General features: G+C 35.6%; 1 protein-coding gene across 5 annotated transcripts in view; it reads left to right on the top strand.

Moving 5' to 3' along the window:
- The window catches only part of LOC108141058 (transcription factor E2f1), a 46,192-nt gene extending 22,340 nt beyond the window's left edge, over positions 1–23,852 (top strand). For 2 of the 5 annotated variants that reach the window (XM_017264208.2, XM_017264209.2), the window contains exons 3-7: positions 15,408–16,197; positions 16,928–17,656; positions 18,966–19,200; positions 19,332–20,198; positions 23,257–23,852. In XM_017264208.2, the coding sequence (XP_017119697.1) occupies positions 15,730–16,197; positions 16,928–17,656; positions 18,966–19,200; positions 19,332–20,198; positions 23,257–23,384 (2,427 nt within the window). In that variant the 5' untranslated portion in view covers positions 15,408–15,729 and the 3' untranslated portion in view covers positions 23,385–23,852. Of the gene's footprint in view, positions 1–2,494; positions 2,514–7,784; positions 8,700–15,407; positions 16,198–16,927; positions 17,657–18,965; positions 19,201–19,331; positions 20,199–23,256 lie in introns of those variants that run through there. The other 3 variants (XM_017264211.2, XM_017264212.2, XM_017264210.2) reach the window with 3 other exon arrangements.
- The last annotated feature ends 1,364 nt before the right edge of the window (positions 23,853–25,216 follow it).

Genomic DNA, 25,216 nt, shown 5'->3' with positions numbered 1-25,216 from the left:
GAAATTGGCGGATTGTGAAGTGGGGTTAATGAATGTCTTATAACTTATTTCTTGTGTGCAATCAAAATAAGAGGACGTGTCCTATGCTCTCCCTGTTATTAAGTGAGTACCGATCGCGCGATATTTTTCGTTTTTTTCTCAGATTTTCTGCATCTGATTTTCGGTTGTTTTGGACTTCATCTGTTGGATTTGCATGACCATAAAACCATATTTTTGCACACTCTTCAGCAGAGATTTCTTGAGTTCTGAGGTTAACGTTCACAGACCTGTCAACATCATTATGATGATCAAGGTACTTATGAACGTCCACAACAGATATTTCCATGTCAGACAACTTCAGCTGTCAGTGAGTACTAAAGGGAATCTCTATGGAGATGCTCTTGATCGTTTCACACATAAAAAAAACTGACCTAAATTACCTAGAAACAAAAAAAATCGATATTGTCTAGTACCTCAACTTTTAGATAACAGTTTTTTAGCCAACCAATTGCATAACAAATATGTCTCAGACATTAATCGGGACTTAGCTTCGACTGCCCAGCTGGTATACCTAGAATCTGCGTGTTAACTACCAAATCTAATGTTTTTATAGTTTTCGAGGCCTTGACATTCGTACGGGCAAACAGACAGACAGACAGAACATGGCTCGTTCGACTCGGCTATTGACCCTGATCAAAAGTATATAAGGTATACAGTATATACAGGGTCGGGAACGCTTTTTTCTACCTGTTACATACTTTTCAAGAAATACAATAAACCGTTTTACTCTACAAGTAACTTGCATAATGAGCATAGCCCATTTACTTTAGTAACAAATGTTTGACAAATTTGGTTATACGTGGCCTAATTTTAGACAATTTAAACAATTTTTGGGTAATTCTTAATTCATTTTGTATTTACTTAATTATTACATTTTTGCTACAATCAAGAGATATGTTTTTAGTCTATTTAATGTATGAAACGATCAATTTCACGCTTATGACAAACCGGTAAAAACTTAAATATAGTTCAAGAGATTCAAGAGATCTTAGTTGTAGTTAGATATTCGGTTACAAACAAAAGTTTTTTATTATATTTAGAAGCGTACAGACAATTTTTATCATATGCACACATTAACCAATTACAGGATACAGGAGAGATTGTCTAAACTCGCCTGCTCTAAACATTTTTATTTCTTTAGTAAATTTTTTCATTTATAAATTATATGTAAAAACAACCTTTATTACTATCACAACGAAGTATACCAATACCAAAGTTTCTTTGTGTGTATTTCTTGTATGAATTTGGGACTTTTGGGAATAGTATTTCTCAAAGAGCCGCCGGTAGTTAAGTCATTTGGTCAATCAAAGATTTCCGAACAAAGGCTTAAGAAATATCTGTCCAGACGTCTATTGTTTGATGTCCTTGCCACCTCGGAGAAAAGCTCGTTGCCATTCCTTCTCCGGGTTGTAGACCTCTCCCTTTCCCAGTCTCTTCGATCTGAATGCAATGCCCTATCCTCCCTTATTGCTTTTGTTACCCTACTGCATTCCTTTTCATACGCCCCGTTACGTTACGAGTTCTCTCTCTCTCTCTCTCTCTCTCCCTCTCTCTGATATTTCTTTAAGCACTCGCACTCGTGTTTCGATCCCCCTGCAATTGCATTCCTGTTTTAGTGCTCTCTCCTCTATCTCTCTCCCCGGCGCTTCTTCTTCCTTTTCGCCGGGTTTTTCGGAATTTGTTGTATCAAGGGAAAAGTAAGCAACATTTTCGAATCGAACGCAGCTGAAAGTAGAAGTTATCAACGGATCTCCGGATCTTTAGATCAATCGTCGTTATTCGCGCGTTGCTTGTTTTTACTTTGTTATCGTTAGCAATTCATTTACAAAAATTTCAAAATGCGCTCCAGTGAAGCAAAACAAAAATTGAAATGCAAAATTTAAAGAATACATAAAGTTCTGTTAAATGTATCTGCAAGATACGGAAAATAAACGACCGCTTATAAAGTGTTCTGTTATGTTACAACCCACAAATAAACATCAATACTAATGTTTCGGATTTCGAGGATGTTACTCAAAACTTATAAATCAATACAAAAATATAAAACTCATAAAAAAAAATAAACAAAAAAATGTACATCTGATTCTTTGCAATACTTAAAATTGTTTCAAGTTTTCTGTTTGTTATTTATTATTAAATCTTTCACGAAACAAGTTTCTCTTAAAAATCTCATTACTATTTAAGTGTTTCTATTCTAAAAGTTACTTCAAAATTGTTTTAAAATTAATTTAAAAAGTTCATTAAGTTATTTATACAAATCTTTTTGACATAAGCCTAACTAAAGCCAAATTCGTTTTAAGCAAATCAACGCTTATTTATTTATTATACCTTAATACTAAATTTGTATTTAGTTAATCGTAACTTTAAAGAAAATAAAAAATCTAAATTACCCGATAAAATAAAACCAGTTCAAAATACTGTAAAAAACCTATTTGGATTACATTTAAAAATTGCTTCATCAAGGCTTCAATTATGTAAGTATATAGAGAGAAATTAAATTAAGTAATACAAGGATATCTTAAGACCAAACTAAATATGAAATAAACTCATGTCCCGAGATTTTTTTATCAGCAAGTTTTTTTATTTGTTGGTCTTACATGTAAATATATAATTAAATGTATATACAAATTATATTCAGTTAAAAAGATTCTTTGTGGCCTACAGAACGTTATATAGATAGACGTCAATAAAGTTCATTGAAGGTGATTTAGTAGCATCGAAACTGGCGGCAACCGAAACCAAACTCAAAGCCGAGAATGTGTAACCATATAGGTTGTTAAATTAGTGTGTGCATTTCAGAGTATCTGTGAGTTGATATCGTACTCACACAGATTGAGCTCAGGTAGTCCACTTAGGTATTTCTCTCTTTCTCACACATGGAGCTTCAATTGGGAGAGATGTTCCGGTGGTGTCGCACGTCTTAATGTTGATAGTAGTCGTTGTGTTTTTGTGCAACTGAAAGAGGGTATATGATCTAACTGAATAATAAAATAGTTAGATAGTAAATTATACATATATGTATACCTTCAAGCTATAAAAGGAATCCCTTATAACAAAAATAATAAATTTCAACTGACTCATAATCGTATTAATCCCACACGCAAAGTCTGTAAAAATAATTAACATAAAAATCGAATTAATGTTCAATTTGTGCAAAGTATGAAACATAGATGTTGTGGGGAGAAAAATTCGTTCGAAACAGGGAAAGTGAAAAAGAAAGAGGAAGGCGCTTACGGCAAAATCAATTTTGTAGAAAATCCAGCATGTGTATCGAGATTTTTAATAAATGTTTCCCGCAGCCAAACTGGTGGGGAAAAGTAGATAAACTAAGAATCAAAACATTGAGAAATTCTACATACATATATCTTTTTATTGGCATGGAAAAATAACAATTGTTCAAGGAAGCCCAGACCTTAATATACTTTGTTCAATGATCAGTACACATTTTTAGTGTCAGTATAAAGGATTTTATAAATATTTCCCTAAGAAAACTGAAGCCGTGACATGAAAAGGTTTATTTATAAAATGTACATTATTAAAATATATTTGTTAGTACTTAAAGGAAGATTCTTAACAAATATTAACATTTTTATTAAGTTTGTTTTAATATATGGCTACAACGCGCGAAAGTCTGTTATGTTACTCTGAGTTATGGTATATGCCAGTTAAGCTGTATATGTTTATTCGGTCAATATCTCTCGGCTCAATTAGAAATTATTAGCATAAATGTACATTTTTTGGCAAATGGCGCCATCTAAACCCAATTTTTACAGTGAACATATTTATTTTGAAATTGGTTAGCTGATTATCGGATGTCAAATAGTCGGCACTCGACTACAGTGTTCCTATATATAGTAAAAAAAAAAAGAAATTTATTTAGTGTTTGGTTTATCCAAGTGTATTTTAAAAGCTGCTGCCTCTGAATTAAAAACTTCACCCCGTGGCTCTACACCTCTGACTGACATTCCGTCAAACAGGCGGCGACTTCGACGTCAACTTCAACAGTCGCGTCGTTCCACCTTCCTTCCTGTCCACCTCCCCCTTTTTGTTTCACTTTTATTTTCGAATATGAATATCGCGCCGCGGCTTGAGACTCTCAAGTAGTTTGCTTGCTGATTGCATTCCATGCCGGAGACGTGGTTTCCTCTTCTTGTTTTTCCCTTATCCGCCGACAACTCTCGTTCATTTCCCATATGTCTGGCTTCCTGGTAGAAAAGGGGGTGGCGGCGTACCTCCAAAGGAAAAGGGGTTGCTGCTCTGAGTTTGATGAGGTAGAAATGGCAGGGATGTGATGGCCAAAGGAGCAGGGAAGGATAAAAGAAGGATGACGAGGTTGACGAGGAGCATGATGCACGATTGACGCAGTTTCATCGGGGGTGACAGATTCGAAACGCTGTCGGCTAAATACGTCTGGTTTTGAAATAAGCCAATATTTAATATATTTATGAACAGGAGTGGATGAAGAGTATCAGTAAAAAACTTTTCGTGGAACAACTCAAATGTCTCTTGATTTTTTATACTTGGTCAATAAAGCTTATAGTTTACAAGAAAAATGCAGAAAACTTTTGCCTTCAAATCGTAATTTTAAAAAGAACGCACAATGAATTAGATCGGTGTGCCATTACTAAACTCTTATCGATATTTTACAAAACTATCGCTATCATCTCTACGGTTTTCGCATATCTAACGCTTGAAGCTTGATAAAATTTTACTTTTCTTAGACTTAAAATCAGTTTACAGTGTAAATTTTTGAAATTTCAATATTGGTTTTATTTGCTTATGCTTTAATTCTATCTACATAGCTTATATGCTTTTAATAACATGTGCAAATAAATCAAAACTTAAGTGTGTTCAAGAATATTTCATATTTGCAGTAGCTACAAAGTTAAATGAACTTCGACTTGCCGAATTTGCGAGAAATTGCCAAAAAACCAGAAGCAACCGTTTTTACAGCTATTTTCCAAGAAATCGTTTTTTTCGCAAACTTTGTCCTATTTATTCGTAATCAGAAAACCAGAAGTACAGCCGAAACTTTTTCTTTAACCGAATTTAACTAACCATGATTTGTATTAAAAACGTTAGCTTAAAAAATGCTTCTAAAAATGATTTTATATGTCTATAGCATAAAAATGTTTTATTTATTTCGATAATTTCAATGAAATTTCTAAGGCGTTAAAGCCCCCCAATAAAAATATCTTTCCACCTTATGTTACTCGCAATCGTTGTGGAAAAGTTGCAAGTGTCTAAGTTAAATTTTAGGCAATGAGTTCATTGATCTAAGCCCAAACAAAAACATCTGCTCAAATATGTGCTCAGCCCTTGTGTTAAACGTATCTATGCCAGTGCTTTGTCTTCCACCCCCTCTCTCACTCTCTCTTTCCCTTTGCCCATCCGTAAAAGTTTATGATATGACATACGGAAAAAAATCAAGCAAATTATGGTAAATACGCCCCAGAACACTCACGCCCCTCTTTAAGGTTCTGGAGTGAGCATACAACGGATACAGAGATACTCACGATCGGCGAAAAAAACCAGGCACTCGCACACGCATTTCCAGTTAATTAAAAGTATTTATGACACTGCGCACATAAAATGTCTTCCCAAGTACCAGAGTCCACCCAAGGATCGTGGGAAGTTCCCTTTTTTCTCTCTGCTGTATGGCAAAAAAAAAAAAACATCTTGCAAAAAAACGGGAGGAAAAAATCAAACATAGACTACTCTAATTGCATATGCTGAAGAGTATGGATGTGGAAGGCCAAACTTCACTTCTATGCGGCCGTGAGGGGTGATTCGCCCTTGTCCTCTTCTTCTTGTTGTCTGGTCTGGTTTATGAGAAATACGAAAAAAATCACACTCACGGATCTGTAAGTGTCTGCGCCTCCTTACTCAAGAAACCCAAATGTTAGTCCCAAGGCACAAAAAACTAAATTAATCCCAAAAAAAATGTCTAAAAAAAAAGGATAAAAGCAATTGAAAACTGGAAAGGAGATTACATTTTGGGCTATGTATAAGAGAAGGCGCTCTAAAAAATGGTCCAGCCCGAAAAGAATTCCGTTCACTTTGCAGACTTATTGCTGCTGTCGTCAATCAAGGAATAAAGCTTCTGAGTAATCGCCAACAAAGTTAGGGTGTATCCTACAGGCAGCAGTCAATATGGTGGAAAACAAAATGTGTACAACTGTTGGGGTCTTAAAATATGTTATCCTATATAGGAAGAACTATGAAGAATGTAAGCGACTATCTCAACCAACTTTCCAGTGGTCTTCTTTGTTTTTCCTATATAACATTTACCCTACTAAATATTTAAACAGATTGCGGTTATACACAAAACGGGAGCGACTTGTGCTAATTTATGAGTACAAACTCTGATTACATAAACGGTTTATTGATTTAAAATATTTGTTGGGATTATTTATTTAAAAACATCGAATTCGCTTTTCAATTGTGCAATACAGTGGAACCTACAGGCGAACATGGACTCTCCTCAAGATTATATACATATATTTACAATATTTACAATTTTAATTACTTTTAAAAATTAAATATAAAATTTTTTTTCTTTTTGTCTGATTAATTTCAGTATTTTGACATTGATACTTCATTTTTATTATCGACAGCAGTAAATGAAACTAAATTGATTGTTAGGTATAAAAGAAAAAATCTTGTGATTTTTTTTGGAGAAGAAGATTAACCTGTAATGACAAAATTATATAAAAAAAAAAGTCCTGTGTGAATTAGTTTAGAATTTAGCTCCTAAACATTTAAAAAATGTACTGATCAAATAAAAAGTAGTATTGAATTGAACGAATTTTAAATGGTGCCAAAAATGTCATTTCCGGCCTTAAAAAATGACCTCTTGATATGGTCTGAAAATCAGCAACGCTGCAGCGCTGCAACTACAACAATGTCGTCACTGCAATGCAATGCAACACTTGGCATACAACTGATAAAGATAAAGATGATGTAGGAGAAGTGGATGAGGGGCCATGCCACCCCCTCTGTCGGCCACTTCCGTCTGAGCGATTTTTAGCCGATTTGTAGTGTAGCCGCAAGCGAGAGAGTGGAAAAAGGGATGGGGCCAAAAGCCGCTCTCCCCAAACACTTGAGTCTGGCTTCCACATGCCACATGGGAAAGAGACAAAGCAGCCCCACTCAAGCTCCACTCTCTTGCGCTTTCGCTTTCTGCCCTCTCATAATCCCTCTCAGCTGATGCCGCTAATTCGCTGCAATAAGCAAGGTTTTTCTCATTTTTAAGTTTCCGTGTGTAAGGGGAAAAAAATGGTGTAGTAGTATAAAATCGTGGTATGTAGTATTGGATAACTGGGGAAGGTGAATAAAAATAAACATTTCCTATGCGGGGACATTTACTCTTTTTTTTTGGTTTCAGAAAAATTGGGAAACTTACAATTATTAAAAATGTCAACATACGTACTGTATGTTTAAAGTGGTAAACATTAATTAACCGATTCTTAATAAATGTCTCTATTGGACGATTGATTTTTTAACCCTTTGTTAAATAATACAAAATTTAAACAATGATTACACATTTTTTACGTTTTGATTTGATAACCTATCGTACAATCAGTCTGCACTCGCTTCCCTTTTGGAAGCTCAACCCACGTTCCACTCTCTCAGTGTCATCGGCGCTCAGCTGCTGCCGCCGCGAATTCGCCGCAGCAAGAGTCGACGTATGTTTTGTAGCTCCTCGGTATTTTCTCTGATTCGCCGCATTCGTTCGCTCGTTGTTGTCGCGTCGTGACGTCGCTGCTGTTGCCGCTGCCGCCCGCACACACACATGTGCGACAGAAAAACACGTTACGAGCGGTCGCTGGGTAAAATCGTCAAACAAAATGCGATAAAATAGAAGAAAAGCTAACTGAAAACAGTAAAAGACTGAGGTATAAATAAGTAAATATAGCTTAACCCAATAATAATAATCAAAAGTTTGGTAGTAATAAAAAGTGCGATTGCGTCGGTGCTTACGTTTTCTCCGTTTGACGTAAGGCGACTCCCTGCCCTAACTCTCTCTCTCTCTCTCTGTCTGTCTCTCTCCGATTCTCTTGCTCCGCGTGTGGATTGCGTTTTTGCCGGCGACGTCGCTACTCCAAAAAAGACGCGGCACAACCAACACACACACTCATTTTGCGTTTAAGTTGTGGCCCAAGAAGTTCAGTTTCAGTCCGCAAAAATGTGAAAATGGAAAACTAAGAGGGAAAACACAAGACCGAAAAGACTGCAACTATAAAAGGCTCCAAAACCGCTAAGAACGTACAGAAAATCAGCTAAAAAGTGCGCGCGTGCAACAACAATGTGATATCTACAACAAATGCTCGAACTGCTGACGTCACGCACAGAATCGTAGAATATATAGAGAATAATATAAAAGAGAAACGTCGCGTAGTGAAGTTAAAAGTTCCCACACACACAACACACCAACAGACTGAGTCGACGAGCTAAAAGCAGCAGTATATAATACGTGGAAACAAAAGTAAACGAAGAAAGGCAAAACACCCGCAAAAGAAGAAAGAAATTGCAAATATGAAACGTGTGTGATATTCAAAGAGCAAGTAGTAGACGGCGGTGGAAAAGAGCAATTCGTTGTTCGAGTGATATATAGATAGCATGTAAAAAAAAAAGGCGACAAAATTTCCAATACTTAGGTGCGTATTCAAACAACACCGATGATCTATAAATCATTTATTTTGGGGATCCGCTTTAAGCCTCCAAATAACCTCCAAAACTACAGTGAAAAGTAGTCACTCATTCAATCCCTCATGCTCCACTTTTGAGAGATAACGAATCCAATTCGTTGCTGCCCATTAGTTGAGTTTCAATTTTTGATGGCCCAAACTCGGCGGCGATTTCTTTATGGCGCCCCTTAATTAATTTATTTACTAGATTTACAAAAGCGCTGCAGACAAAAGTTTCTATGTACTTAGAGGCAACGCGTGTTTTTCTTAAAACTTAATATGTACTTATAATGTTTTCTAATATGTGGTAAAATCAATTTACATAATTAACAATAACGATATCTTTTATGAAATGAAATTATATAAATAAAAGGTTTAAACTATATTATTTCTCTTTACACTTCAAGATCAAAGTAAATATCATTTCTTTTTCGTGTTGACGTGGTTAATATACGAATTTAAACCAATTCATGACAAATAGGTCATTCTTTTAAACATTTTGTAACATTAAAATATGCTAAACAAACCACCGTTGTACTTAACATTGTTTAGGTTTCTTTTTAATTTGGTGGTTTCTAAGACTTAAACCATTCATTCACTGTTGTATGTTTAATTTTTCATCATACATCTCTGACATCTGCCGGTTCACCCTTGTTACCCTTTCACAAGATTAATTTTTTGGTTGTTTGACTTATTTTTGGTGGTTTTTTAATATTTAATAAAGCTCTAATTGGTTTTTACTCTTAGGATTTTTAAACCAATTTAACCGTGTTTGATCCCACTCTTTTCCGGTTTAATTTGAGCACGTACTTAGCAGCTGCTCAATATGGTATAGATATGTACATACATACATACATACATATGCATTTATGTACATTATATACGGCCCCTGTTATCAGGTCTTTTGAGTACACATTGATTGACTCTAAATGCGTCATCTATCAAATTTGAGTGACCAAGTGAAATGAAGTTTTATACATTACGTATGTATTTCGTATATAAATAAGGGGGACTTCCCGGAACATTCCTGGCGTGCCGGCATTGAATTTCTACAACTGCTCCCTTTCCCGGTTTTTCTTTTTGTTTTCAGTTTTCTGTGGGCGAAATTTTTTTGCGACGCATTTTGTGCGCCTCTCCCTGGATAAAGCTGCCTTCTCTTTCTCATTTCTCAGCCAGTTGGCAATTATTTTTGGATTTCTCAAATGAAAAAACTGATGCGACGCCTATTTTATTTTGTTTCAGTGTACTTTTGTACCAATGCTTTTTACAGTGAAACAGAATATTTAAATTTCGATTGCAACAGAACCATGGTTGACATAAACTTTTTTTTTTGTGAAATAAAGGTCGTGGACCCAAAACTAGAGTATTACCTAATAACAAAAAAAAAACGAAAAAAACGCAACCATGTAGACCTTTCTTTTCTCAGCCAACAACAACAAGGAAAAGTTCCATGTGGATTGTGTCTGTGAGTAACAGCTGTTACTCGGATTCGGGCCGGCTTTTGCTCTCTTTCCCAACAGCATCCCACACATACAGTGGTGACTCTCTCTCTCAACTGCCGCTTAATACACAAAATTCGTGTTCTTCCTCTTGTTTTGCTTTTGCTTCACTTTTTTTCTCAATTGCAATTGTTGTTGCTTAACACCTTGCACACTCGCACAGTATTTATTTGTATTTATTTCACTTGTCCCGTGCCTTTCCACTGCGCATGCAAAATAATGTGCAAAAAGAAAGCGAAACCTTTTATAAGCGGTTCTATGTACATATGTATGTATGTATGTGTGTATGTTTCCTTGTGCTTGCGCTTGTGTGAGGTTGTGTGTCTGCATGAATAACAAAATGCATAATTAATAACCATGTAAATGCACGAACTACATAATTAATAACGGTAATGGGGAATGCTATTTATGTAAGTACATACATATGTATGCTTTTTAATCAATTGCTAGCAATTAAGTGCATTTGGAAATAATGTGTATGAGGTACAAGAAATTAATAAAAACAATTTTTTTTTGAATTGCTAATATAAAAATTATGATTTAATTCAAGAGAAAAAATTATCAAAGGTTAATTTATATCTTTTGTACATATTTATAGCATAATATAAGAAAGGAATATTTAAATCTTTATGAAAAAGACACAAAAAAAGATATCTTGAGTGTTTTAAAAATTGTTTTAAAAAAATTTTTGAAAACAAAAAAAGTTTACTTTTTTGTTTATTAAAGGGCATATCATCGCTTAATTGAATTAATTTACTTTATTAATTAAATTCAACCTAAAGTGAATATGTACACTCTTTCCAAATTATAAAAGTTATCGAATGCATTTAGCAGTGAATAATCACATTTTGAAAGGTTATCGTGTTGTAAACATTTAAATCATTTGTGCTGGATGGTTGTTTTTTCCCTGGTTATAATAATAAGTCAAGTTGTGATTTTTTAAATGCGTGCCTTGTATCGTTTCGTTGGCTCTCCCACCCAGACAAACCTCAGCTGAATTATTTACTTTGCCCCTACATAATGTGTATTTCTTTTCTAGCATTTTCCTTTATCAGACATAAAAAGTGAACGGCACTCAATGAGAACCAAAAGCAAGGAAAAGCTATTCTACTTTTTATTGTTGCTCCGCTCTGTTGCGCCAATGTTGATTGAAAAGATAGAGAGGAAGAGGAAAAAACAAAAATTAAAAAATACTTGTTATTGTATTTGCTGTGCAGGCCACATTTTTCACGATTTTCCGTTCACCGCTTCGAATTTTCATGTTCATTTCCCTGTTTGCATAATGTTATTTCTCTCTGTTTGCTTCTCCTTTTGCTTTGCCTTCTGCTTCGCCTTCTGCTGTTAGATAAATGTATCAGAGATGACTAACAAGTGCACTTAGAAGTTGTTAGTATACAGATAAAGGTACATTACCTTCAAGATTCCACTTTTGAGGGTTACAAAAATCGTGTTTATTCTTGGCGATTTAGATGGCGGTAGTGCTTACAAATATCACCGTGGACGGTCTTCCACGTAGTGACGATGAGCATCGGAAAGTGTGTATACATACATATGTATGTAGCCGCAAAATTGAGTATCAACTAAGAAAATTCCGATTTTTTAAAATGTTATAGAAATCAAAAGGTTTTACTTTTATAATACATGCATACTAAGAATTTTATAAAGTCGAATTAGTTTAGGAGAAATTGGGATGAAAGTGGAAAAGAAATTGTTTTTGAATATTAAATCGGCACAAAGCTGCGCAGTAAAATCAGCCTTGAGAATTAAAATTTCCAAAGCAGCGTGCCGATTTAGAAACTAATTAAATAAAAATATAGTTCATTTTTTTTATAAAATAAATAATTGTCACCAAATTTGATAACCAAAATTGTGTTTGTGTCAAGAGTTCAAGTAATAGCCTGATTGCATAGCCGCATTAGTGGACTTTTTAAATGTGCCTGATTCCATTGAGTGACTGAATGAGTGACACGAACAGCTGATCTAGGGTTGTTTACTTTTGAATTGTCGCAAATCAAAAAGATATTAATTTCGAAAGAAATCAAAAGTCTATCACAATTGCTATTTATGAACTTTGTGTTCTGAAACTTAGTACGCAAAATAAATTTTGATGTATAAAATTGACAAAAATATTTTAATTTCATTACCTTTTAAATGGAAAACGATCCATATTTATGAGATGACCCTGTGATGCCTGTGTCAATACTTTTAGATGCAATTTATTGTTTAAAACTTTAAATGACAATGTAAAATTTGCAAAAATAAATAAATGGCACAACATGGTCCACATTTTATTAAAGTACGAAAGTATCCCTTTTTGCGGCTCTAAAATTGGTAAGATAGCTAAGTAAACAGGCATCTAACAGTCGGGTTTTTTGAATATAGCGTTTTAAAATTTTTTTTGTTTTGGTAATTTTATACTTCTCACCGTAATTTTAGATGCAAAATATTTCCAGCTACTTGTTCGCATTTTGCGTGCCGATCAAAAGAAATTTAAATTGGAAATTTCAATCGGCGAGACCTATGTACCTGTTCTGTGTGGTACCCCTTTCCATCTCTCTTCTCTTTCTGCATTCGCCTTTTGTCTGGCCCACATGATTTTAACATTTATTTCAAAGGGAGAAAGAGAAAGAGTATACGGTTTCATTGTATTCGACTTGAATTACCTGAGCTCGTTCATCTGTAAACGGATACCGTTTTTTTTTTTTAACTTAAACACACACCAACACACTTGTACACGCTTTCAGCAACACTGCAAAACTTTATCTAGTGTAGAAATGAATACGGAAAAAGGGAATTCATTTGTTGCCAACGCAAGACTGCAAGAAGTGTGGCAAGGTGTGTGTACAAGTACCTTAAATATTAATTTTAATGGACGAAGATTTCTAATGAGTTATTTTTGGGGTACCAGTTTGATCCCATATTTACAAGGATGCTCTAAATCTTTACGTCGAGTTGGTGTAACAATAAACTTAATTCTCACATTCTGTAATCATAGTTTTTGTAATGCACGAAAGTATTAAAGCAAAGTAACGACAAAGTAACAAATTAATAGAATTTCGATTTCGGAGCATCAGCGAAAGCACACCTTTTCGTTTTTGCATACGGAGACAGCAATTTAAACCCTGGTACGTGAACCACAGAAATGCTTCTCTAGCTTTATGACTAATTCGCTTCTGCACCTGAGTTTAACCTATGGCTTGAGGTCTTATGTGATTTTACATTGCCTTGTTTTATTGTGTTAGCTCACATACGTATAACAACAGCCATGAGACATAGACGGCTTAAGCAATTATATAAATTTACATTAATATTTAATTTTAAATATTGTTATACAAGCATATTATAAAACTTTTAGCCTGGTTTCCAACTTTATTTAAAATTCTTAAGTTCCCTTACGCATTTGCTTCATTTCGGCTTACGAAAGAACACAAAATATATTCATGCATTTAATCGTTGACATAACTTTAATATTTTTTTTATATATTTATTAAAATAAGCAAACTTAAATAAACCCTTTCTTTGGAATTTGAGGCCACTGTGCAATGCCATCTTCGGTGGTTTTACTACCTGACGCGTTTGCCATTCCATTTTCTTGCAAATATCAGCAAATTCCATGTGACATTTTAGAGGTCTCTGTTCAGTTTACTTTGCCGACATTTATTTGCGCTATAACTCTTAATTTTTTTTTTCCTATTCAGATAGTACATTTGATGAAAAACAGTGTACCGTTGGCTGTTTGGTTAACAGTTTCTGTTATGCGTTATGCAAATAACATTTCATGCAGGGCGAGCAGCGCTAATTGCCAGTTTTACCTGCCTGTTATTTTTTTTATTTTTACGCTCATTTGAGCTTTTAAATTTGTTGTTGTCCCTCCATTCATACTCGCTTTGTACACGAATGGGGCCAGAATTCCTCTAATGAACTTTAAGAGCGTCTTGTGGAATTAGAGGAATCAGGAACACTCAGGAAAAAATATTTTATATACTATTATTATTGACTAAACAATGTGTGTAATAAATAAATATTTTTTAAAAATTGCTATCTTCATACAACAAATTGTGTTAAAATTTTAATGAACTCCATTTTGGTTTGGTAAAATCTCTATCTATAAAAAGTTGGTACATACATATGTGATTTCTTTTCAGTGTTTAGAAGAAGTCTGGCCGTGTCTGTGGCTTTTATTTCGCCAAAAGCGGTTCGGGCCGGCCGCGGCAAAAACGTTATTTTCTTTTTTACGTTTTGGTTTTTCTTGTTTCTATATTTTGCCTTCTTTTTTGCGTTTGTTGCCTTTGCTTTCTGATTCGTCCACACACATATTGATCGCTTAATATTTTTTTGCCGAGTTTATTGACATTTTGTGCGCGAACTTATGCGAGTCTTCTCCTTGGGTTCAGAAATAGTTTCGGCATGCTTCAGAGCGGGCCTTTCCCCCTTGCCCCTTCTCCTATCTGTTGAATCCGGTTCGTTGAAGATTAGAATTTTTCGTTTGACCATTTTTTTGTTTTTGTTTCTGTACTTATGGTTTTTTAGCTTATCATCTTTTTTATGTGGTTTTTGGGCTGCAATTTATACGCCTTTTTTTAAACACATTTAATTATATCAAGTTTAAGTCTTTACAATTTAGTTAAACCTTTAATCAGATTGTTCAATTCAAATTGTGTACATTAGAAAAAAAAATATATGTAACTTAACCCCCTTAAAAGACATTACAAGGCCCTAAATATTTAATTGGTTTCTCCTTGAAAAAGTTAGCATTCGCTGTCTATCATCACAATTGTTGCATTAACGCGATGGTTTTTTTTTTTTTTGGCCATAAAAATGCCGGGTAGTCTCACTGGTTACTTACCTGTTTTTTTTGTCCTATCAGCCATGTATTTTTTGCAGCATTCTTTTACTGTAGTCGTGAAATTGTTTTCTTTTGCCTTTGCCTTTCGCTTCGCGTTTATTTTCATTTCCACATATGTATGTACATATGTACATTCGTTCGTTCGCTTGTCGGTGGCGCATTTTAATTTGTTGTTGCGCCCGACTGGAACAAATAAGAGACGGATCAAAAGTGTAATGTGCCAAATGCATAAAATATTGAGAAAGCAGGTCAAACAAGCTATAAATAATCACCAATAAAAATCCCAATACAAAATTTAACTTTATCTATTTTTCGTTTGTTTTCTTTTTGCAGATGTGAAGAATCTTTAGGTGCTAATTTAGTTGATAAGCGAAAAAAAACATCAAGAGAAATAGCGATACACAGACAGTGCAGTCGACCACACGAGATCTGGAAATTGCGACTGGGTGGCAACTTTTCGAAGGCAGTGCTTAAAAGTATGCTACAAACTAATACCATATATAGCCGACTGAGGCGAACATAACAGAATCAACAGTATATATATATAGTATATACACATATATATATATTTATATATATATATCGAGACAGAAAGAGAAGGAGAGAGAGTACGGCGGAGCACCGCCGAAAAATCAAGGGAGGAATCGGCATCGAAATGTCCAAGTTCTTTGTGAATGTTGCCCCTATCAACAACAGCAACAGCAACAGCAGTAGCAGCAACAACAACACCGCCAGCAACAACCAGCGACACCAGCAACACTATGGCGCAGGCGGGGCAACGGGCCACACAATGGTCGCCCGCAGACTCAACTACGACCAGATCGGCGGCACAACCAACATCAACAACAACATTGTGATCAAGAACGAGGCCATCGATCTGGACTATGATCACGGTTTGAGCAGCAGCGACAGCAACAGCAACAGCAATAGCAACAGCGGCGTGGCAGCCCATCTGCGGGATCATGTCTACATCAGTCTGGACAAGGGGCACGCCACGGGGGGAGTGGCAACGGCGGGCCATGCACAGCATCAACTGCAGCAGCAGCAGCAGCAGCATCATCACCAACATCAGCAGCAACGCAAGACGACCGGCAAGACAAACGATATCACAAATTATTACAAGGTGAGTTGCGGTTTAGTGAAAATCACATGATAAATAGGTCTTAGGGACATGTGAGAGTTACTTAAATGTGTAAGCGGAGGATGTGTTATATTGTATTCGTTGAAAAGTATGTAACATCTAGCGGTTCGGACTCTATAAAGTATGTATAATCTTGATTAGGATCAATAGTCGAACTAGCAATGTCCGTCTGTCCGACCGTTTGAACGTCGAGATCTCGAAAATCATAAAAACTACTGATTTAGGATTTGACATGCAGATTCTAAGTGTTCTTACAACAGCAAAAGTTTATTTTGAAACGTGGCCACGCCCACTCTACCGCCTACTAATCGGGAAAGTTTGTTATGTGTTTATTTATATGTTTTCAAAGTAGGCTATAATTTTAGCGTCAAGTTTTAGCAATGCAGTTCTACAGATGTCGCCAACTAAACCTCTATTGTTCTGTGTACAGTTTATTATAATTTTTGTTTTAAATTTCCTATGGTTTAAGCTTAAGCTATAAACCGAATTTACTGTGTGTAGTGCATAGGCTGTAACATTTCAGAATCTGGCACAAAAGAACTCTACTATTGTTTCTAAACTAAGTTGCTCAAACATATGATATATAGCAAGGCGGAGTTTTATTATTTGTATTTTCCATTAAAAAAAACTTGAATTCTAAAATAAGGGCAATAGGTTTATGATAATTACCGTAGAAGAACTCCAATAATTTAATTCACCATCCTCAACGCAGGTCAAACGCCGGCCACACGCCGTCAGCGACGAGATCCACCCGAAGAAGCAGGCCAAACAGAGCGCGCACCATCAGACGGTGGTGTACCAAAAGCATGTGGCCAGCAGCACGCCCCAGCAGTTGCGTCAAAGCCAACACCAGGTGCACAACGAGGGGGATGGCGAGCTGGACGAGGATGTGGTGGAGCGGGTGGCCAAGCCGGCATCTCATCACTCTTTTGTGCTGTCGACGCCGCAGCAGCAGTTGGCAGCTTCTGTGGCCAGTTCGTCGAGCGGCGATCGCAATCGGGCAGACACTTCGCTGGGCATACTGACCAAGAAGTTTGTGGACCTGCTGCAAGAGTCGCCAGATGGCGTGGTGGATCTGAACGAGGCCTCCAATAAGTTGCACGTTCAAAAGCGACGCATCTACGACATCACCAATGTGCTTGAAGGCATTAACATCCTGGAGAAGAAGTCGAAGAACAACATCCAGTGGCGCTGCGGGCAGTCGATGGTCAGCCAGGAGCGATCGCGGCACATCGAGGCGGAATCGGAAAGGTTGGAGCAGCTGGAGAACGAGCTCAACATGGCCATCGACCAGATGCGCGGCAACCTTGCCGAGATCTCGCAGGAGGTGGAAAATTCCGGGGGAATGGCCTACGTTACTCAAAACGACCTGCTCAACGTGGATCTCTTCAAAGATCAGATCGTCATAGTGATAAAGGCGCCGCCCGAGGCCAAGCTTGTGGTGAGTAGTTTTTGCTGTTTGGTAATCCAGAGCGAAATAATGATCTGGAAGTTTAGGAAATTTTGGTCGAGCTGCCCATCAAAAGTAAAAAAAAAACTTATGACTGATTATGACTTGGACCGAACTCCCCCACAAGAACCTCTTAAATTAAGTTAATGCTTGGAGAAAAGACAAGAAAAAATACAGTCAAAGAAAATAACATTTAATTCAATTAAATAAATTTTGTTGACATCTGAAAGTTTTCCTTTGCATTACAAGGCTGAATACTGAGTTTTTTACCTTAATAATTCAAGATATTTACTAAAAATATTATAAAAATTAATATAATATTCTATTAAATATAAAAAAAATAGATTAAAGATGTACAAAAATTGAAACGCAAGCCAAATAGGTGTTCAATGAACCAGTTTGAAACATTGAAAGTTACTTTATTTAATAGTAAATCCTTTTGATTTTTTCTATAAATCGGGAACTGACGGCTTGCCCATTTTTTATTTATGTATTAACGAGTCATATATTTGTGTCCATATTGTGCAGTTTCCAAAAACATTTTTCTACTTCAGAGCTTTTCTTTGCTAGCTTTGCTAGCTTTTCTTTTTATTTTTTTTTGTCAGTGGTGCTTCTTCTTAGCGTCTGCGTGCCATTAAACGTGGCGCTTATTTATAGAAACCCATCGCAGCGGCAGACACGGCAGTAAAATGGAATCCCGCCCATCTCGCCACTCCTTTTAGCCACCTTTTTATTGATATAAAGTACATTTCTGGCCTCGTCCAACAATGTTTTCCAATTGCCGCTGTCGCTGTTTGACCTTCCAGATGCCGTACTGTTTTTAACTATATCGCCGCCCAATGTTTTCGATAGCCTTAGACTGTATAAAAAAACTCTAGTAAAACTTGCCTAAAACTGCTGAAATCATAACTTACCAACATTTATATATATGTATCTTTAAAAACACTTAATCAACGGTCATTGCCGATTCTGAAATTACAATAACGCAAAAGAGATAAGCCAAAAAAAAAAAAGAACAACATTTAAGAAGACGACGGAGGGTAAGAAACAGCTCATAGCAAATATCTTTTCTAAAAATAAGCGAGCGGCAAAAAAAACTGATCATTCTCAGGCGCGCTTCATTCGCATTTCTCTTTAGCTGACGAGCGGTCGCCGACCGCTTAAATATTTCTAACGCCCCCTTCAACTCAAAAGTTAGTTTACACTTTGCAATTTATCTTTATTTAATTGTTGTATTTTTCTATTGCATTTTTTTAATAATCGGTTATCACTTTTTTTTTTTTTTTTTTAAATGTTGTAGCTGCCCAACACAAAATTGCCGCGCGAAATTTACGTGAAGGCGGAGAACAGCGGAGAGATCAACGTCTTCCTCTGCCATGACACCTCGCCGGAAAATTCGCCGATTGCAGCGGGCGTGGGCTACGTTGGAGCAGCCGGAGCAGGATGCGTTCGAACGGCCACCTCCACCCGACTGCATCCGCCGACCAACGATCCGCTCTTCAACAACATTGATGCCCTGAGTACCAAGGGATTAGGTGAGTTGTAGACTTTCTTCTTTGAATTTGTCAAAAATTAATGCCATTTTGAAAAAAAAAAAACAAACAAACTATATTAAGAAAATAAAAAGGATTATTGATTTTTTATTTATTTTTGTTCTTAATTACAGTTGCCCAACCCTACCGCTCGGCCCGTAACCTCAGTAAATCGATCGAGGAAGTCGCCAAGCAGTCCCATCCTGAATATAATAACATTTGTGATATTGCGATAGTCCAGCCTCATCAACTCAACCAGCAGCAGCAGCAGCAGCATCAACAGATGCTTCAGCAGCCGGAGGAGGACGATGTGGACACGGAGCTCAGTCAGCTGGTGCCTACGCTGACGAATCCGGTGGTTCGTAGCCATCATTTCCAGCAGCAGCAGCAGCAGCAGCAGCAGCACCAGCAGACCTCCATCCAGGAGCTGTTTAGCAGCTTAACAGAATCCTCGCCCCCCACGCCCACAAAGCGGCGTCGGGCGGCAGCTGCCGCGGCCATTGCCGCAGGCAGTGCAACAGCAACAACAGCAGCAGCAGCAGCAGCAAACACTACGCTTAATAGTCATAACAACAGTAACAGCAACCACGGGAACCACAGCAACAGTAATTCCCAACCATCCACAATAAGTTACGGCAGCAGCCAGCGACGCAGCGATGTGCCCATGTATAATTGTGCAATGGAAGACGCAACCACAACATCTGAAGCATCAGCTGCAACACCTCGAGCGGCAACAGTAACGCAATCATCGGCGATTAGTTCGCTGCAGGCGCAATTCGCTGCCGTAGCAGACAACAACAACAGCAACAACAGCATCAGCAGCGTTGACGGCGGCTTTGGCAGCATCGCTGGCGCTGGCGCCAACGCTCATATCCATCAACCATTCAGCCATGGCCGCCACAGCCTGCCGCCCAGCGTGGCCGACTGCGATGCCAATAGCAACAGCAGCAACGTCACGCTCCAGGGCCTCGATGCGCTCTTCAGCGACATTGGCTCGGACTGTAAGTATTTGTGGCCAACTGTGTCCTGTGTTCTGCCCTTCCAGCGGTCAAAAAAATAGTTGTACATGTTTAAACGAATTGAAATAGTTGTATTTTCGCATTTATTATAAGTTTTGGCAGAGCAAAACGTTTTTTTTTTGCCTTTTTATGGTTGTCCTAAAAATTAAAATAACTTAAATTTAAATTTATGATCAATATATGGGTAATTCTCCAGAAAGGTCAACCGCATCAAAGTCCATATATATATGTTCTATTCACATATATTTAAAACTAACTAACGAAAGCCAATTTTCGATTTACTCTTAACACATTTTGAAATATTTCGATGCAAAGTCGAACAAGTGCGAAAGTTCTGTCTTGAACATTTCTATTGCAGGTTTGGTTTTTCGTTTTTGTACTTTTTTTTAAAGAAAGTTGTTTTGCGTTAATATGGGCGCTTTCAAATCTTGGTTTATATTCAAAGAATATAAAAAAAATGCCAAATAGCATATGTGGTCATTGCATCTAAAGTTTTAGACCAATGAGCACATATTTTGTTTTTATATATATTTTTTAAAGCAGATGAAAGATGACAATGGAGGCAAAACAACATTAATGGAGTTGCAATTTAATTTATGCCATCTACACAAATTTAAAGTTTGTCATTAAAAGTAAAGTTAAAAGAAAAATGGAAGGATGTGCAAGGAATATATATATATATTTTTTTTTCCTTTAATGTAAATAATTGAAATTCTAATTACTTCAAAAGCACAAAAACAACATAAAAAGTATGATGCAAGAAAATGTCGCTTAAAATGTCTATTAAAAAATCCAATTAAAAAAAACTATTTAATATTTTAAGGTCAAACGAAAATCTTTATTAAGAACGATCAATTTATAACATTTTAAAATTAATTTTAAATCTTCGATCACGTTTTGCTGAAATCAGTGCTTGAACTGGTTTTTAATAAAGTCATTTCTGTTTGCGTAGCTAACATTCGCAAGCTTTTTAGATTTAGATTCTCAGATTTTTGTTAATATCCTGAAAGCCAACAATTGCCCAAACTCAGCTTAGTACCAATTTGAGTGCTTATCAAGAGCTAAAATAATAGCTTTTTGTAAAAATAATACAAACATTTGGAGCTTGTTTTTTTTAGTGCGTACGAATGTCGCATTCGACAGTAGAGAATTACCCATGTGACAATTTTTGTTTATTCCTTTTGACAACTATTATTTTTACCACAACTGTAAATAAAATTAAATTTGATTGCACTTGTAATCGCCCGCCGCCATTAATCCATGATCATTTCGTATTCGCCTGAGATTTTGTGTCGTCGTTATGTAAATAACCGAAGTTAACATCTAACTATAGTTCTTACATGGACTGAACCTAGTTAACAATGAGGAGCACTTGTCAAGAACTTTCTCTGTGACCTGCGTGTATCCAAAAGCCGCATCACAGTCTGAGTTCTTGCTGAGTGTAAAATCCTTTAAGCAACATAAACCAAAGATAATGGAATGGTACATAAATTTAACAAACTTACGAATTCCAAATTCTTACAATTTTTCTTTTACATATTATTTTTATATTGCTACATTTCGGCCAACGAGAATCAGTTCAAAATTGACAATTTAATTTTGTATTTTAGTTGCATTATTCATTCTGGGTTTTTTCAGGGGTGTCACAGAAATTTTTACCTAATCTTCAAAAAGCCAATCCGGTCCTGCACAATTGTTTAAATTTCGTACCTGTAAAAACATCAATAGTTGTCTAGTTTTTTTTCAAGAAAAACCAATAAAATCTCAGCATTAACATTACTTGCAGAAATAACTTTGTGTACCAAGTATTATAAATTCAGTCAAAAGTTTGCAACGCAGTGAAGGAGTATATATATTCTTGATCAGCATAACTTGGAGGGTCGATCTAGCCATGTCCGTCTGTCCCTCCGTCCGTTTCTACACATAGAAGTCTCTCAGATTGCATGAAACTATTTCAACTTTCTGTTTTAGGTAGTACATTAGAAAAAACAAGAAAATAGGTTATAACTTTTTATATTTGTAGTTTTTTTTTTGCTCTTAAAAATAATGGTTAATTTATCAGAATTACGATTTAAATTTGATTAAAACGGAACAACGATACCTTCCATGGGAACAATCGGTATATTAAAAAATAAATGAAAACATATACATACATAAGTCAAAAATTAGATTTTTTAAAGAATATTTAATTTTTGTAAAAGCAGCTAGGGTATATAAACTTCGGCTTGCCGAAGTTTGCTTCCTTTCTTGTTTGATATATTACAAAAAACCGAGTTATAAATTATCCATGATATGAATAAAATAAATAAAATTAACGGTAAAACGCAAAAACATACAGTTTTAAATTGTTTAGTTGTTGCTGTAAAGTTATCAATAGCGCCTGAAATAGCTTATATGCAAATTCATTAGTATCGTTTAAGAGCTCTAGTCTGTGGCAACACAATTTGAAATCGATAAACAATAAAGCTGATATGATTTCTGTGGCACCTCGAATATAACAAAAATATTCTTGAAACTAAAACAAAAAAAAAAATAACCTTAACTTTATTTAACATTTAATATATCATAACATCATACCAAACATTCACTCATTTCATGTGCTGACGTCAACATACTAACCATTTACTAATAATATAATGAAAAAATGCAAAAACTATAGTGCATAAATGTATATACTTGTATAAACATCGACATATTACCCGTCGCCTCGTCAGCAATCGTCCTCGTGTCAAATTCATTTTGGAACTGAATTCTCGTGGGTCTGCACTGACAACACTGACCGCTCCAGGGCCAATTGTTCATTTTGAAATTGAAATTCTGTAGCACCATGAGATTCAGCTCTGGCGTGAATTTCAAACATGCATCCACAACATCTCTCGCTCTATCAGCTCTCTCTTCCTCTTCTATGTTTGTCCACGGCAAAAAATAAAATCGACAATAATTCAAAAATGTAAAACCAAAACCATTAACAGTCATATGCCCAAAAACTCAATGAAACATTGCGTAAATACCAAGTAACGTGTTGCATTTTTATTTACAGACTTCAACAACGACATTGCTTTTGTGTCCATCAATCCACCGGACGATAACGACTATCCGTATGCGCTAAACGCAAATGAGGGCATCGATCGGCTTTTCGACTTTGGTTCGGATGGCTATGGACCCTAAGAGGAGACGTCCACCAAACACACTCTCATACACGCATATATCTACAACATTGGGAAACTGGGGGTGTTTATAATTTAAAATTATATACAAATGGAAAAACAAAAAAAAAATCAAACAAAAACCAGCAAATTACAAATTATTAAATTATTTGATTGCAAAAACCACAAACAAACAAACAAAAAAAAATCCAAAAGCAAAACACAAAAAAAGCAAATCAGCAAAACTTAATGAAACTAAGTTGTGTGTAAAGTTTTAAGCGTAAAAATATCTATATTTAAATTTATAACCCAAACTAATTTAAGCGAAACAAAACAAAACAAAAACACAAAATCTACTTTACGTAAACTCAGCCTCATAAGAGAACAGAAGAAGAGCCAGATTTTATAAGCAAATTTAAATTTTAGCCCCATAACAAAACAAACGAGAAGCAAAAGAAGAATCAGGAATATGATGTAAAAAAAAAATGGGTATAACACACAAATGCAAATTCTTCCCTCTTATCAATCAACTTATTTGCGCTTCAACAGTCTGTAAATTAGTAAAAACTAAAACTAATACACAAATCAATTTTAATTAGAAAACAAAATAGCTGTAATCCCAATCATCATAAAATTAAACTCCAATAAAAAGAAAATCAATTTAAAATTGTAAAAAAAATATCGAAGACGTTTTAAACTCAAACGGAGCAGAATGAAAGAAGAGAACACTATACCAGGGCCCCCGACCTTGACCCTATACTCCCCCCCCCCACACATATCCCCTTCTCTCCTGTTTTAGTTTAGCATGCAACAAGAAATTTCTTCTGCCATTCTGTTAATCTGCTTGAATTAATCGATTGATTTTTAATTACTATTATTAAAACTATAACTATGTATAATAATTTGTTATTGTTATAAAATTTAAACTATAAACACACACACACATGGGCCCAATAACAGTTTATTTATAAAAGCCAAATCATCCCACAAAACAAACAACATACAACTTAACAGAGTCAACTACAAGTACATAAATAATTATTTAAACTTTGCTTAGAAGTAATATATTTAACTAAACAAACCAATGCAAATCATTAAACTGTATAAAATCAACAAATAAAAGAGAAGAACCACAAGAACCCGAAACCTCTGTACAATTGTACGTATAATTTTTTAAAGAAAAACACATTTTGTTAGGTACTTTTCGTTTTTTTCCAATAACAAACACACAAAAAGGATAAAATAAAGATTTGAAAAACAAAGAACAATTTAAAGAAACAAAAAAAGTTTTAAAACCAAAATTATTGTTTCAATGTCGTCTTCAAACAGCCTAGCCTGGGTGTCAAAACTATTAACTAAAAAAAAAATCACCAATTTTAAATATACTAGTTTCCTCCGAATCTTGACACAATGTGACACAATGTGTCAATAATGATAAAGTCCATTATAGTCAGAACATAATAATTTGAAAGCTCACGCAAGTCATAATTAGATCTACAATGTTTTAATATTAGGGAAACTTTTTTATACCCTTGCAGAGGGTATTATAATTTCAGTCAGAAGTTTGCAACACAGTTAAGGAGACGTTTCCCACCCTATAAAGTTTTAAAGCTATCTGCATGAAACTTTCCCAAAAGTTGTCTTTCTATTGCAGGTAGTATATAGGCCGGATCGGACGACTATAGCATATAGCTCCCATAGGAACAATCGAAAAAATAAATAAAAAAAAATTATAACTTTGCTTTTTTTAATTTTTTTTAGTTCTTCGACATATAGTATTGGTTAGTTTCAGAATTACGGTTTAAATTTCATCAAAATCGGACGACTATACCATATAGCTTCCATAGAAACCAT

The sequence above is a fragment of the Drosophila elegans genome, unplaced genomic scaffold, assembly GCF_018152505.1.
Source record: "Drosophila elegans isolate 14027-0461.03 unplaced genomic scaffold, ASM1815250v1 contig_476, whole genome shotgun sequence".
Lineage (NCBI taxonomy): Eukaryota > Metazoa > Arthropoda > Insecta > Diptera > Drosophilidae > Drosophila > Drosophila elegans.
Note: the sequence above shows the minus strand (reverse complement) of the source record. Positions and strands in the feature narration are given on the sequence as shown.